General features: G+C 34.9%; 1 protein-coding gene across 2 annotated transcripts in view; it reads left to right on the forward strand.

The window, feature by feature from the left end:
• The window catches only part of BCHE (butyrylcholinesterase), a 33,242-nt gene extending 21,217 nt beyond the window's left edge, over positions 1-12,025 (forward strand). Inside the window, exons 3-5 of one of the 2 annotated variants that reach the window (XM_084292336.1) lie at positions 3,290-3,456; positions 5,622-5,749; positions 9,672-9,752. In XM_084292336.1, the coding sequence (XP_084148462.1) occupies positions 3,290-3,456; positions 5,622-5,746 (292 nt within the window). In that variant the 3' untranslated portion in view covers positions 5,747-5,749; positions 9,672-9,752. Of the gene's footprint in view, positions 1-3,289; positions 3,457-5,621; positions 5,750-9,671 lie in introns of both variants that reach the window. The other variant, XM_084292335.1, reaches the window with a different exon arrangement.
• Positions 12,026-12,513: the final 488 nt, after the last annotated feature.

Consider the following 12,513-nt stretch of genomic DNA (forward strand, 5'->3'; position numbering starts at 1 on the left):
ACTAGGAATGAGTCTTGAGAATTGAATGTTATTGACAGTTATGGCTGTACAATACCCAAAGAGAGAGGGTATGATCTTAGTAACAGTAAATAATAACAAGCAAATTCCACTAAGCAGAGGATTAAAATAAGGCTCACGAACTTCAGTGGGAGCATATGTATGTGTGAAGGTAGTACACAACAACTTTAGTGGATATTGAGCCCCCAAAGTACTCTGTTTTTCAAGTTAATGAGAAAATAAGTTTGGCTGCCTTAAACACATACCTTAGTGAAATAACTGAGTGAACTTCAGTACCACTGTCAGAAAGTAGAGTGTTGAGGGATTTCTTGAAACAGCAAAAATCCCATGGCTTGCTGTAGCTGAGCAAACCAAGCTACCAGGGCAACTATGAGAAGTTCCCATGACAGTGTTCCCACATCGCCCAATTGAGGAATTCAGGAAAATATTGTTACCAGTAGCTGGCCTCAAGGACAAGGTCTATGTGACTGCTAATCACAAGGGCGTTGTTTTCTTGCAGGTGGGGTTGTTTTCTTGTAGCTGTTTGTCTGAGTGCTTTTGACCAATAATCTTGTGTGAAACACTGTCCACCCCTGTTAAGTTCTCTATAAAAGTTAGGCTATTCGGGCAATAAAATGGAGCATGATCTGACTCTACTGTGTGTCTGTCGTGCTTTCGGCCGTGCTTCCTGCAACAGTAGAGAAAATCCAGCCTACACTTCAGGGCACACATAAAGAAGAAAGAATAACAGAAATATTGAAACAAATTCTGTTTACATCAAAGTTTAAACACAAGGTTGTTCTTTTCTTCTTCTCTTCTCTAGAAGCAATTCAAATAATTGCACTTAATTGTGTCAAGACTCACTCCTGCACACATGGAAAGGTGTATAGAAAATAAGCTAGTTGCTTCCTAAAACATTCATTGAAGAAGCTTGCATTCTCTCTGAACAAAAGGAAGGTCTTCCCTAACTAGAGCTTACAGATAGGGACAGAAGTCTAAGAAATGATATTAGTGTTTGAAGAAGTAAATGCACAAGATCCATCCTAAGATGTGTGGCCCAAGCCCTGCATGATCATGATGCAATTTCAGAGATAGGGTTGTGGAGTATACTGGGTCCCTTTCTGTTTGGTGAGGACATATCTCACAATTTTTTAATTATTTAAAAAAAAAAAAAAAAAAAAAAAAAAAAAAAAAAGATAGAAATTTGGGCTTGGTCCAGAGACCATTGAATTTTACTTTTTTTTTTTTTTTTTCTGTGCACTGCAATTTTCATCACGAAGTAATTAGCAAGAAGGAATGAAAAGTAATTGTGATAGGACAACAAGGTTATAATCATAACTTGTTCTTACCAATTAAAAATGATACTCCTGTGATCTCTCTGCTTTGCTATATCTGAGAACTGTATGTTAACTCTGGAAATTTTGAGTAGCAGAGCTAAAAAGGAAATTACTGGACATTTCTTTGAACAGTAAGCATTCTGGAAATGCAGAAAATGTCATAATCAGCAGGTTCACGTATTTCAAAATGCTCTCATATTTCTTTCAATAATTTTTAGTAAAATACATCTGTAGTCATTGTACAATCCCACACACTCCTGTAAATTACAATGTGGAATGTCATGATTTATTTCATAGCATAAAAGCTGTTAAATGAATACTGACAGCACCATTAGTGTTCTGATCTTGAACTGAAGTGCAAGTCAGCTCTGTTTAAGTCATCGTTTTCATGAGCCACAAAGAAATGTGCAGTTAAAAAGGGTTCCATAAGTTAATCAGAACAAAATTAGTAAAGAAAAATCAGTAAAGAAGTGAGCCAATTGGGAAATGGCATGCTAAATCTCTTACTCTAAGATGATGTTTCTGTAAGTGGTGGATACTTGGTGTTAAGGAATCTGGAGTAAAGCAGAATGCTAAAACATGGGCCAAATATTTGACTTGTTCTGTGTGAACTGCTAGGTTTCCATATTATTTCAGTGGCTGAATCTTATGCTCTGACTGTTCCCACCTATGCCGAGTACCTTGTTCTCATACTTGGCAAGCATCACTCAAGTGGGCTTCACACATATTGGACTCCTGTCTGACCGCTGCCTTCTGGGAACTCTTGGTGAAAAGCAAAATGGAAGTAACCAGATAAGCTCACCTTCTACTGTTCCTTAATTTATCATGCCAAGGATCACCGACTACTGTTTTTCTGCTCTAAAACCCATTCCTTATATCATCTTCTAGCAAAGAGAATGAGTTCTGCTTGCACTGAAATAAGATGCTTAATTTGTCTTCTAACCTCTTCAGAGCTAACATAGATTTATTTTTTAAACAGTCCCAGATCACTTTTTCTAAAAATCATATTCTGTCTCATTTGTTCCCTAATGCAACATTCCACATTTTGTTCTTCTACACACTTAAACCTTTTTTTTTTTTTTTTTTTTTTTTTTTCCTCTAGTCATGGAGATAAATCCTATAGGTGCTACATGTTGTCCTTTTTGGAGGGAAAAACTGGATCTGTCTGTTCCTTTGAATGTTAATCAGTCTCTCCCTACAACCTTACGAATTCTATTGTATTAGGAATATTTATCACAACTATTTTAGTACTAACAGCTGTGATCCTTTAATGTGTGGAGTGTGTGTTATAAAGAGCCAAGTGCTCTGTCGTTCTTCCCAGTTTCCAGCAGATTTGATACTGTTCATGTTTGGCACTCCACTAATGGAGCTCAGTGCACTTCAGGGAGGAACTGTTCCTTCTTAATGAGAAATAATTCTTTTCTCTCCCACTATAGATACCTCTGATCCAAAATTTAGACACTTCTGCACCTTTACTTGTATTTTTCATCTGAGTCATTTAGTCCAATCTGTTTGTCTATCTGAAGTGATCAGCATCACTGAAACTAAAACATGAATCACTCAACCCCCCAAAGTAATTTACTTGTTCTTAACTCACCCTCAATAATGTACAGCTTCTGTGAGAATCTCCAAATTCAACATGTGTAGCTTGTATATGGTAGTTTATTAACATTTTCCTTAGGTAAAGGATTTAAAATATAAACCATAATGCTTATATATTACTTTATATATATATATATATAATGAACTTATGAACTTAAACCAATTTTTGCTTCTTTTTCATTTTATTTTTTTTTTCCTGTCACTTACAAAAGTGTACATCAGTAATTCAAGCTAACATAGATAAGCTGTTAACTGTTAAGTTAAAAGCCAACCAACCAATCAATTAACCAACAAATCCTCATCTGATGTGATAATTTCTCATTCAAAATGAAATGTTTCTCTTTTTCATTTAGAAATCCAAATGGGACCCTGATTAATGGAACAAGATGGCCAGTCTTCACCAGTGCTGAACAAAAATATTTAACATTAAATACTGATGCTTCAGAAGTGCTGACAAAGCTACGTTCTCAGCAGTGTCGATTCTGGAATACTTTTTTTCCCAAAGTTCTGGAAATGACAGGTAAAAATGGTTTTATAGATACTTTTATTTGAACTGCTTTGGACAAGGCTCATCTACTTGGTATTGACGTGGTAGTTCAGTTTAAATCTTTACATTTCTATTTGTAGCTCTATTTCCATGAGATTTTCAGATGTTGGACAAAACTTCCAATGGCATAGATTTTCTTGAGAAGCCTGAAGCCACAGTTTTTGTAAAGCCCACCAAACAGACTAAGCATTTGTACTTCTGGACTTCAAAAGGAATTGCTTTTTTAAAGTGATTTTGCAGCTCTGGAAATGCAATCTGTAGTTTGGAGTAAAAAAGTCTCACTTCAAAAATACGATACACTTTTTAAAGGTTAATTAGTAATTTACAAGCTTTCTGTAAGATTCAATTTGAATGTTAGTCTTAAAAAAAATGTAAACTTTCATGGTGCACAGATGATTCTTTCTGAAATAATTTGTTCCTTCCTAATTTGAACGTATAATTGTGTTATGGCTCAAATTTTATCCTCTCTCAATTCAAGAGATGTTTCTAAATTAAATCAAGAGAATAAAAATCAGGAGGTGAAATGAATAATTTATAAAGCCTATTCTGTGATTTTAAAATCATGGTATTCCAAATTATGGATGGATTTTAGGGAGGTTTCTCCATTTCTGACAATCCCTTTATGCTGAACCAGGAGAACTGAACAATTTTACACATTTTTCTAATCTGGCTGTGAACTCCTACTGAGTAATGTGTGCCTTAAAAATGGACTGTGCATAACCAAATGCTCCACGCCAGAGCAGAACGGAGCACATCACCAGACATAGTTCAACACATCTTGTCAGGACAGCAGAATTGTTTTGCATGATCCTGTGGTGTGAGAGATGATGAAGCAACACTGGATCTGCTGGGAGACATAAATATATCACTTTACCATATTCAGTAATTTTACAACATAAATCTACATGGTTAATTAACCATGTGTATTCTTAGCAAAAATGAAAGAATCATTGTGCTTGGATTCTAATCTAGAAATAAAACAAGAGTATGGTTAAGTACCGCCGTTTTGTTATGTATCTACATCTATCAGTCCTTGAAATATTGTAGCAAAAATACTGTGGTTTTATATTTTATATGTTTCCTACACTATCTTATATAATTCCGACAAAGAAACATTTACATTTCTACTTGCGATCATGATATAGTACTTTGTACTGTAATAATTTTCTTCATGGAAATAGTATTTTGCATTTCCTTTTATGCTCAAAAGAACTGACAGGACAGTGAGTGCCATAAATACAAGTATTTTTTATCTTTTGAGGGACAATCTCTTCTTCTATAGAAATATTCTTAGATGAGCAGGGTTACTTTAACGTGATATAAGATGACAGAAAACAAGATGCAAGGAAATTTTGTCATCATTATTGCAATCTGTAGTTCAAGCTGCGTTCAGATAGACAAAATAGGACTACATCATTCACACATTTAAAACTTGAAGAAAGCAATCAAGCTGATTTATTTTGCAGACATTGAAAGGGAAATTCTAATTGATCCAAGTGGTCAGGGTTTGACATGGATGCACTTGTTGGTGAACCACTCGCTTAGTCAGTGACCCACTCATTGCACAAGCCATGCTGTGCCTTCAATGTCTTCTCCATATGTCATGGCCAGGTCCAAATGTATTCCAGCATCTGAGCGAGCATGCTCCTATGGCAGACTGGGTAAGACTGAAGCATTTAAATATACTAAAGAGGAAAATATTAGAAAATATTTATGGTTAGATCTTTTCCTCAAGCAACAAAACCTTATAGATACCCTCCCTCCTTCCCTCCCCCCCCCCCCAAAAAAAAAAAGTCATGGTTGTGGGCTGAGAAAATTAATAAAAAATAAAATAAAAAACTCACACACTAACAGTAACAGCCACATATAATACCAGCCTTTATATTTCCACAGTATTTTATATGATTTTGGAAGATTTCTCAATGTCTTCTGCTTCAATTTCAATGTGAAAGAGTATAACTGAAGACACAAGTCCAAACCTGTGGTTTCAGGTTAAACTTGTTAAGAATCACAACCCAGATAACCCATACCTAGATATGCCTTATGTGGGCTCTTAAGTTCCAGGTTGACACAGTTGCACACAAATTTCCACCCTATTGAAAAGGGCTAACCACACTTAGAATACCCTCCATTCACAGTCACCCAAAGACAAGCCGGGAGCATCCAGCATTTAATGTTTCATTCGAGGGCACGAGCACCGGGACAACCACCACACCAGTTTCTGATGACTGCTTCTAAAAGAAACACACTGGAGGGACAGTAAACAGTAAGTGACTCTTAAGTAGCTTTTAGAGCAATCATATGTTAATTATAAAAGCATCTACGTTAAGACTCTACCTCCTTAATACAATTATTAATGCATCCAGAGCCCTACCTATTTATATACCTGTTTCCTCTAGATTATACAAAGCTGCAGGCAGCCAAGTCTTCCATTTCTGTTCCATTGCTATTTTAGCGTCTAATACATATAGAACATAAATTTCCATTTTATTTGGTATAATTGTACCAGATATTATTTGGCATCATATATCAACTAGAAAAAATCAAACTTCAAAATAGCTAATATAAATACATTGTATTAAATAGTAAACGCATAAACTCTGAAAATATTTTAATATGGAGACAGAGAAAAGTTCAACCTCTTGACTAGTAATAACCCAAATCGTTGCATTTGCTATGATCCTCTCAACAGCATCTGTATTCTATAGAGCTAAACACTCAGGGTATTCAGACTATTAAAAATATGATGAATTAGAAAAGCCATCATCACAATTAGTTTTCTATTTCCATGGGGCTATGTGCTGCACTCATTATGCATGCAGAAAAGTGAATTAATCAAAAGTAGCCTCACCAATAGTAGCGCAGATACTGATAAAGTAAAATCCTACTCAGTGTGCCTATGGCAGCCATCTGCCTCTATAATCTTAATTCTTTCTTGCTCCAGCATCTTGCATCCTGGGTCATAAGAAGGAGAAGAGCCCTTACAATACTTTGCCTCCCAGGTAGAGCTATTGCCTTTTAGAAGAAGAAGATGATGATGATGATGATGTTGAAGTCCTTCAAAATAAAAATATAATGTTTTGTTTTGTTTTTTGTTTTTTTTTTAAAAAGGAATTGATATTCAGAGTGTGTGACTAAAGATCATTTAATATGAAGATACTGAAGTAGAGATACTATTTATTTGTTTTCTCCTTTCTGAAATCTTGTGTGGAAGCTATCACCATGAGAGACTACAGTGTAAACTTAGTGTTTATCACACTAATGAATCAAGAAATTTGCAGGGTACCAGCATCTATGAGCTGTTGAGGAGGACAAAAAATAATAACTCCTATTTGTCATCCCTTATTAATTATACTGTATCATAACAGCTACATGGCCTTTGTCCCAAGTTTAATGTTAATACTACAAAAATAAATTCAAGATTAGCACTTTATTGGCATATCTAGCAGAGCAACAAATGATGGTATGGAGATAAATTTAACTTTGCTATAATGCCTTTGAATTGAGGGCTGTATGCCTATGTGGAAAGAAATGCCAGCTGTCTGTGCTGACACTGCTGAAGAATAAAAAAGAAAAAAAAAAAAAAGAAAAAAAAAAACTTTTTTTATGTTGTTTGGTTGTTTTTTTGTTCTGTTAATCTGAGACCTTTCTAAGCAGTATGGTATGATTCACTGCCTCCTGAAATCTCTCCTTTTCTCCTTGGAAACTTCACTACATTCTGTATTAGGCTAATTGGTATTAGTACAAAGTTTGGGACTATCTTAAAGACTCCATATAACTTCACTGTAGCTGACTACTAGAGTATTGCAGGACTCACTACTCTGAGCTATAATTATCAGTCAAGTTGAATTCCCTAATCTTTTTCTATTTTATTTTATTTTTTTATTTTGCCTTCTAGCTGTCAGCTCATCTAAGTCATAGGTGGTTGCTTCAGAGAGATTGATGATGTTAGTGATAATGGGATGCATTGACTTGTGACTTCAATTTGGATCTTATCACTGAAAAAAGCAAACAAATAGGAATCCAAGTTCTTATTTCAGTGTTTTCCTTTCTCCTTTTTGTCTTTTAGATTCATAATGGTGGCTAGTCTAAATTTCTCATTGTCTGCTTTCTTTAGTTCACTTGCTTCTTCACAATGATCTTTAAGAAACGCTGAAATGTCTCATAATTTACACTCTAGACCAGTGACTTTTATTGAAGATGTGTGTATGATAGAGCTATTCCAGTTTCTAACGTCTTTGAGCAGAAACACTTTCTGCACATTAAGACTTCAAACACTTCTAAACCTGAATAATTAAAGAAGGAACAGTTTTTTGAATTCATAAGTGGAAGGTTTACCTGTATAAATAAAACTTGGAATCCATAATCCAGAATAAGTCAAGAAATAAGGTTTAGGTATTTTTCTCCAAGTAATACCAGTAATGGTTCATACATCAAACTACCAATCCATCTGATAATTAAAATTTGGCTCTAAGACCCTGGATAATTCTTTAAATTGAGAAACATGCAAAGATGTGTTCCGAGGGTCAGGAAAGTAAAATGACGTGGATATCTTCTCCCTATAGTTCTGTGAATCATATCTGCATAGCTTAGTAATCAAAACATGCTTTTATTGTTACCAACATTTACAAATGCTCTTTGAGTTAACCACAACTATGGCTAGCAGAAAAAAAAAATAAAAATGACCTGAAGTTTTCTTTGAACTCTGATATAGCCAAGCTTATTTACTTCTTTGAACTGAGAGGAATTTGGTTAACTTTTTAATATTTCTTCCTATGTTTTTTCTTCACAATTTCACTTCTGGCTACAAAAAGATGTACAGAACCTCCCCAAGAAAAAGTATCTTGGTTTTATTTCTGGTCTCACTGGAACAAAGTAATGTAAATCTCATTTCAAAGTCTCATTAAATTGCCATCTGGATTTCCAGACCAAAAAGGTTTGGAAATGTTGAGCTGAACTGCAGATAAGCAACCAAATTACTGGATGCTTCTCCAAACTGAATCTCCGAATCTGTTAACTCTCTTTCCAGAATATTTTCTCTACTGATGTGTAAAACACAAAAGTATTTCATTTTCACATAACCAGCTAAACTTGCAGTGCTGGCAGATCATAAAAAAGGGGGAAAGGGTGTTTTTATGGTGGAAAAGGGCCTATGCTCTATTGCAGCAGAAGAACATAAAGTCAAAAGAGCATAAAGAAACCATGGAACTGTTATCTCATGAACACAATTACCACATTTTTTTGGAAGCAAGCTATGTCAATATGGGATACTGAGATAATTAGGTGCAAAATGAATACAGGCAATCATAGATCATAAATGGTTTCTAAACTTTAAGAAAAAGTCTGCAACTGACCCAAAATAATAACTCACAGCATGTAATGGACCCTGTATATTTTATCTTTCCTTTAGTAGTTGTATGTATTTTTCCTGCAAGGTCACTTCATTGCTCTCTAGGGTTAATTACCTTCTGGGACTGGAGGAAGTGATCCCTGTCCATAAGATACTCTGGAAACTTTGCAAAATGATATATTTTTATTATTCTTTTCATCCTCACCCTCTGCTCTGAAGCCTATAACAAATTTGGCAATAAATATTGCCTTGGGACACAGGATTAGTCAGCAAATGCTTTATATGGGCTAGAATGAAAAAGAAAAAAGAAAATTTCACATTGACATTATGCATATCTTGCAGTGCCCATCTCCGAACTTGTATCTCTTACACATTAAACATGCAGATTTATTTCAAAGTACAGTGAAATCCTGGCCACCCATTGTAATCCATTGAAACTAATGGCAATATTGCCATTATACTTTTGGAAGTATGTAGGCTTCACTGTGGAATATATTGAACCAAAGTAATACTTTGAGGATTTCACAAAAAAGAGGGTTTGTGTCATTAAAACTACAAGTTTGATGGACAGAATATTATCCAGAAGCAACAACCCCATACCTAAACATCTTTATCACCCGGAAGTGTGCCTGAATGACATCTTTGCAGGCCTTCCTTCCTGATCTAAAGATAAAGTGTTAGTCACTGAATTTCTGTCATTCCAGGCTTGAGAAAAAGAGACAAAAGACCTTCCTATAATATATTTAGAGCAAGTGACATTGATAATCAAAATTATTTTTCAATTAGCATATAAAGAGATTCAAATTTAGATTAGTGTAACCCATTTCATGTTTTACAGGAAATATTGATGAAGCAGAACGAGAGTGGAAAGCAGGATTCCATCGCTGGAACAATTACATGTCAGACTGGAAAAATCAATTTAATGATTACACTAGCAAGAAGGAGAGATGTGCAGGCTCTAATTAATATGTTTACCCTTTCCAGTATTTCCGTGTTACTGTTCCTCAAGGCAAGTATACAGGTAGCTTTCTAACACACCTAGCATTAAATATATTATGCAGACTGAAAAAAAAAAAAGTTATGGATATAATTTTGATTCCCCAGATCTTTCATTTATATTTTACCTCATATCTCAATAAACAATATAAGGCATCCGTACCCTTTGAAGCTTCAATGTGTTAAATAGGACTATAGAGATTAAAGTCTGAAGATTAATGATGTACATATAAACACTAGCTGCTTAAATTCATACTTCAAAGATACAATGTAATCTGTTATAGAAAAATGGATTTTTTTATTTTATTTTTTTTTTTAGTAGAAATAGCAGTGGTTTATAGCATTGCCATGCAAAACACAATCATTTTTGATCTTTAACTGCAATGCCACAGCACTTAAACCTTGCTTCAGACATAATTTAATTGACATAAATATAAAGAGATAACAACTTTGCTGGACACACCAAATGATATTTGCTTGTTAGACCAAAAAGTTTTAAGATGCTCATTAAATCCTGAATCATCGCTTCTTTATGGCAAAATCTGTAGGACTAAGCCATAGTAAGAGGGTATTCAAACTATCTATTGAAGACTTAAATCATCTGCATTCTCTGCAAGTGCAAAGGTGAAATAAGCCAGAAAAACAGACTTGTGCTTCTGCTATCCTTTTTTTTCATGGAGAAAAAGCTACAGATTTACAAAGTAATACATTCACAGCTTTCCCTGCTCAGGCACCCAATTGTCTTCACCAAGTCTCTGCAATGGAGGTAAGCTCCAATTACGAACATTTTTGTCCACTGAGTTGTCTCGCAGTCAAGAGACAGGCCCATATTTACTAGAACACAAAGGATAAATTTTTATACATCTAGAAGAATATCAATCTGTTCTTCATCAATCTAGCAAGCTCATCAGAAGTCAGCCATGAAAGCCCTGCTAAAGAAGGCTGGGAAGAACCTCACTATAGAGGGACATTGTGATGTGGTGTGAAGGATGCAGCTATTTGACATGGTCAAATGGGCTTCAGTTGTCATACTAGTAGGCGTCTCCTCAATGGCTTTCTACCCACTCAAGCCGACTCTATCAGACAGTCCTAAAAAAGAACTTCAGATACCTTTTTCTCCTATTTCTCTGCTTCTGGATGGGGTTGCAAGCTGTATGCTTCAATAATACTTTAAATAGCTGCTTTTTACTGGCCCATCTGGGAAGAATAAATGTCAAAAATTTGATAAACATAAGGAGTATGTAAAAGCAACAACCCATCTCATAAATAAATTATTCTGAAGCTTTCTGTACAAGTAATAGGCTTTCAGTGGATCTATTTTCTGTTCTAGTGATTATGAGCGCTTGCAAAATTCCGTCTTGAATTTAATATACTGAAGAGATCTAGATAAGAAACAGGGTGGTCTCTTTTGGCAGTTAGTTTGACCACATGGGATCCTTACACACACACACACACACACACAGACACACACACACAAAGATTTATTTTTGCAGAAAAGCTAAACTCTGCAAAAGATGATGGCTTATTATCTTTTCAGTTGTTTCTAAGAGAACACAATTATTTCCTGTCTTTTTAATGGAAAAACATCTTTACCACAGTATTTCCAAAGACTACAATTCATCATACGCAGTCAAAAAAAATGGTCATTTTTGAGCAAACTAATTAAAATTTGAATGTACCTAGGATTAAAAAGCCCTCTTCATACACCACTTCATGTTTATAACACAAGTCATTAGCTCACTACATACATTAGCATAGTTACTGCTATTAATAATAGCATGGAGAGCTGTGTCATTCTATGGTGTATTGGCTATCTACTGGATATTCCTCATACTGCTGATAAGCTTTGGAAAAAGTGACAGAAGGGTAAACTTTCTGTCCAACATGAGCTCATTCTGGATCTCCCAATTTTACTCACTTGGTGTACTTCATAGGTATGCTGGGTACTTGTCTGCCACAGTGAGCCTCAACAGCTGCAATAGCACATAAGCTTATTTAAAAGCAATATTTTTCTTTTCTGATATCCTCATTTTAGTTGTATTTCACTATCTATCTGTCTAATCAGCCTAATCAGTGAGAAAAAAAAAAAAAAATCTGAGCTAATTAAAATGTACAAATAACCTTTGGGAAGGGCAGAATCAAAGAAGTCTATAAAATATTTTGCTGTGAAGGTGTCTTTATATGTGGCGTCAGCTAGGAGGGTCTATTTGAAGACTAATACTCTCCACAGCATTTATAACATGTCTGTAACATGTTCTTAAATAGGAATAAGGATGGAGGGAAGAAGAAAGAAAAGCAGAGTAAAATAAAACTTAAACTACTTTGAAGTGTTGTGTTACTGATTCTCTTGGTAAGAATAAATTGATAACTTTGTATTTTTCATATGCTGGAAAATAATATCTCAATTTGTTGTTCATATGAAATCAATATATTATCTAGTCATATATTCATAACCCACACTTACACAAATAATGTAAAGCCTTAAATATGTAAGTGGCTAAGGTAATAAAGAACACAAAAGGACCAGTCTCCATTGCGGAGAGCTTAAAACTAAAGGTCAAAAAAACCTGTGTAGGAAATTGTTTGAGGATACTGTGTCATAGCTTAAAACAATTACATACTAGACAAATATTTCATCCAGACCTCGCTGAAGATGTAACATCGCTAATTAATATTTTCACTTG

The sequence above is a fragment of the Netta rufina genome (assembly GCF_964035555.1).
Source record: "Netta rufina genome assembly, chromosome: 9".
Lineage (NCBI taxonomy): Eukaryota > Metazoa > Chordata > Aves > Anseriformes > Anatidae > Netta > Netta rufina.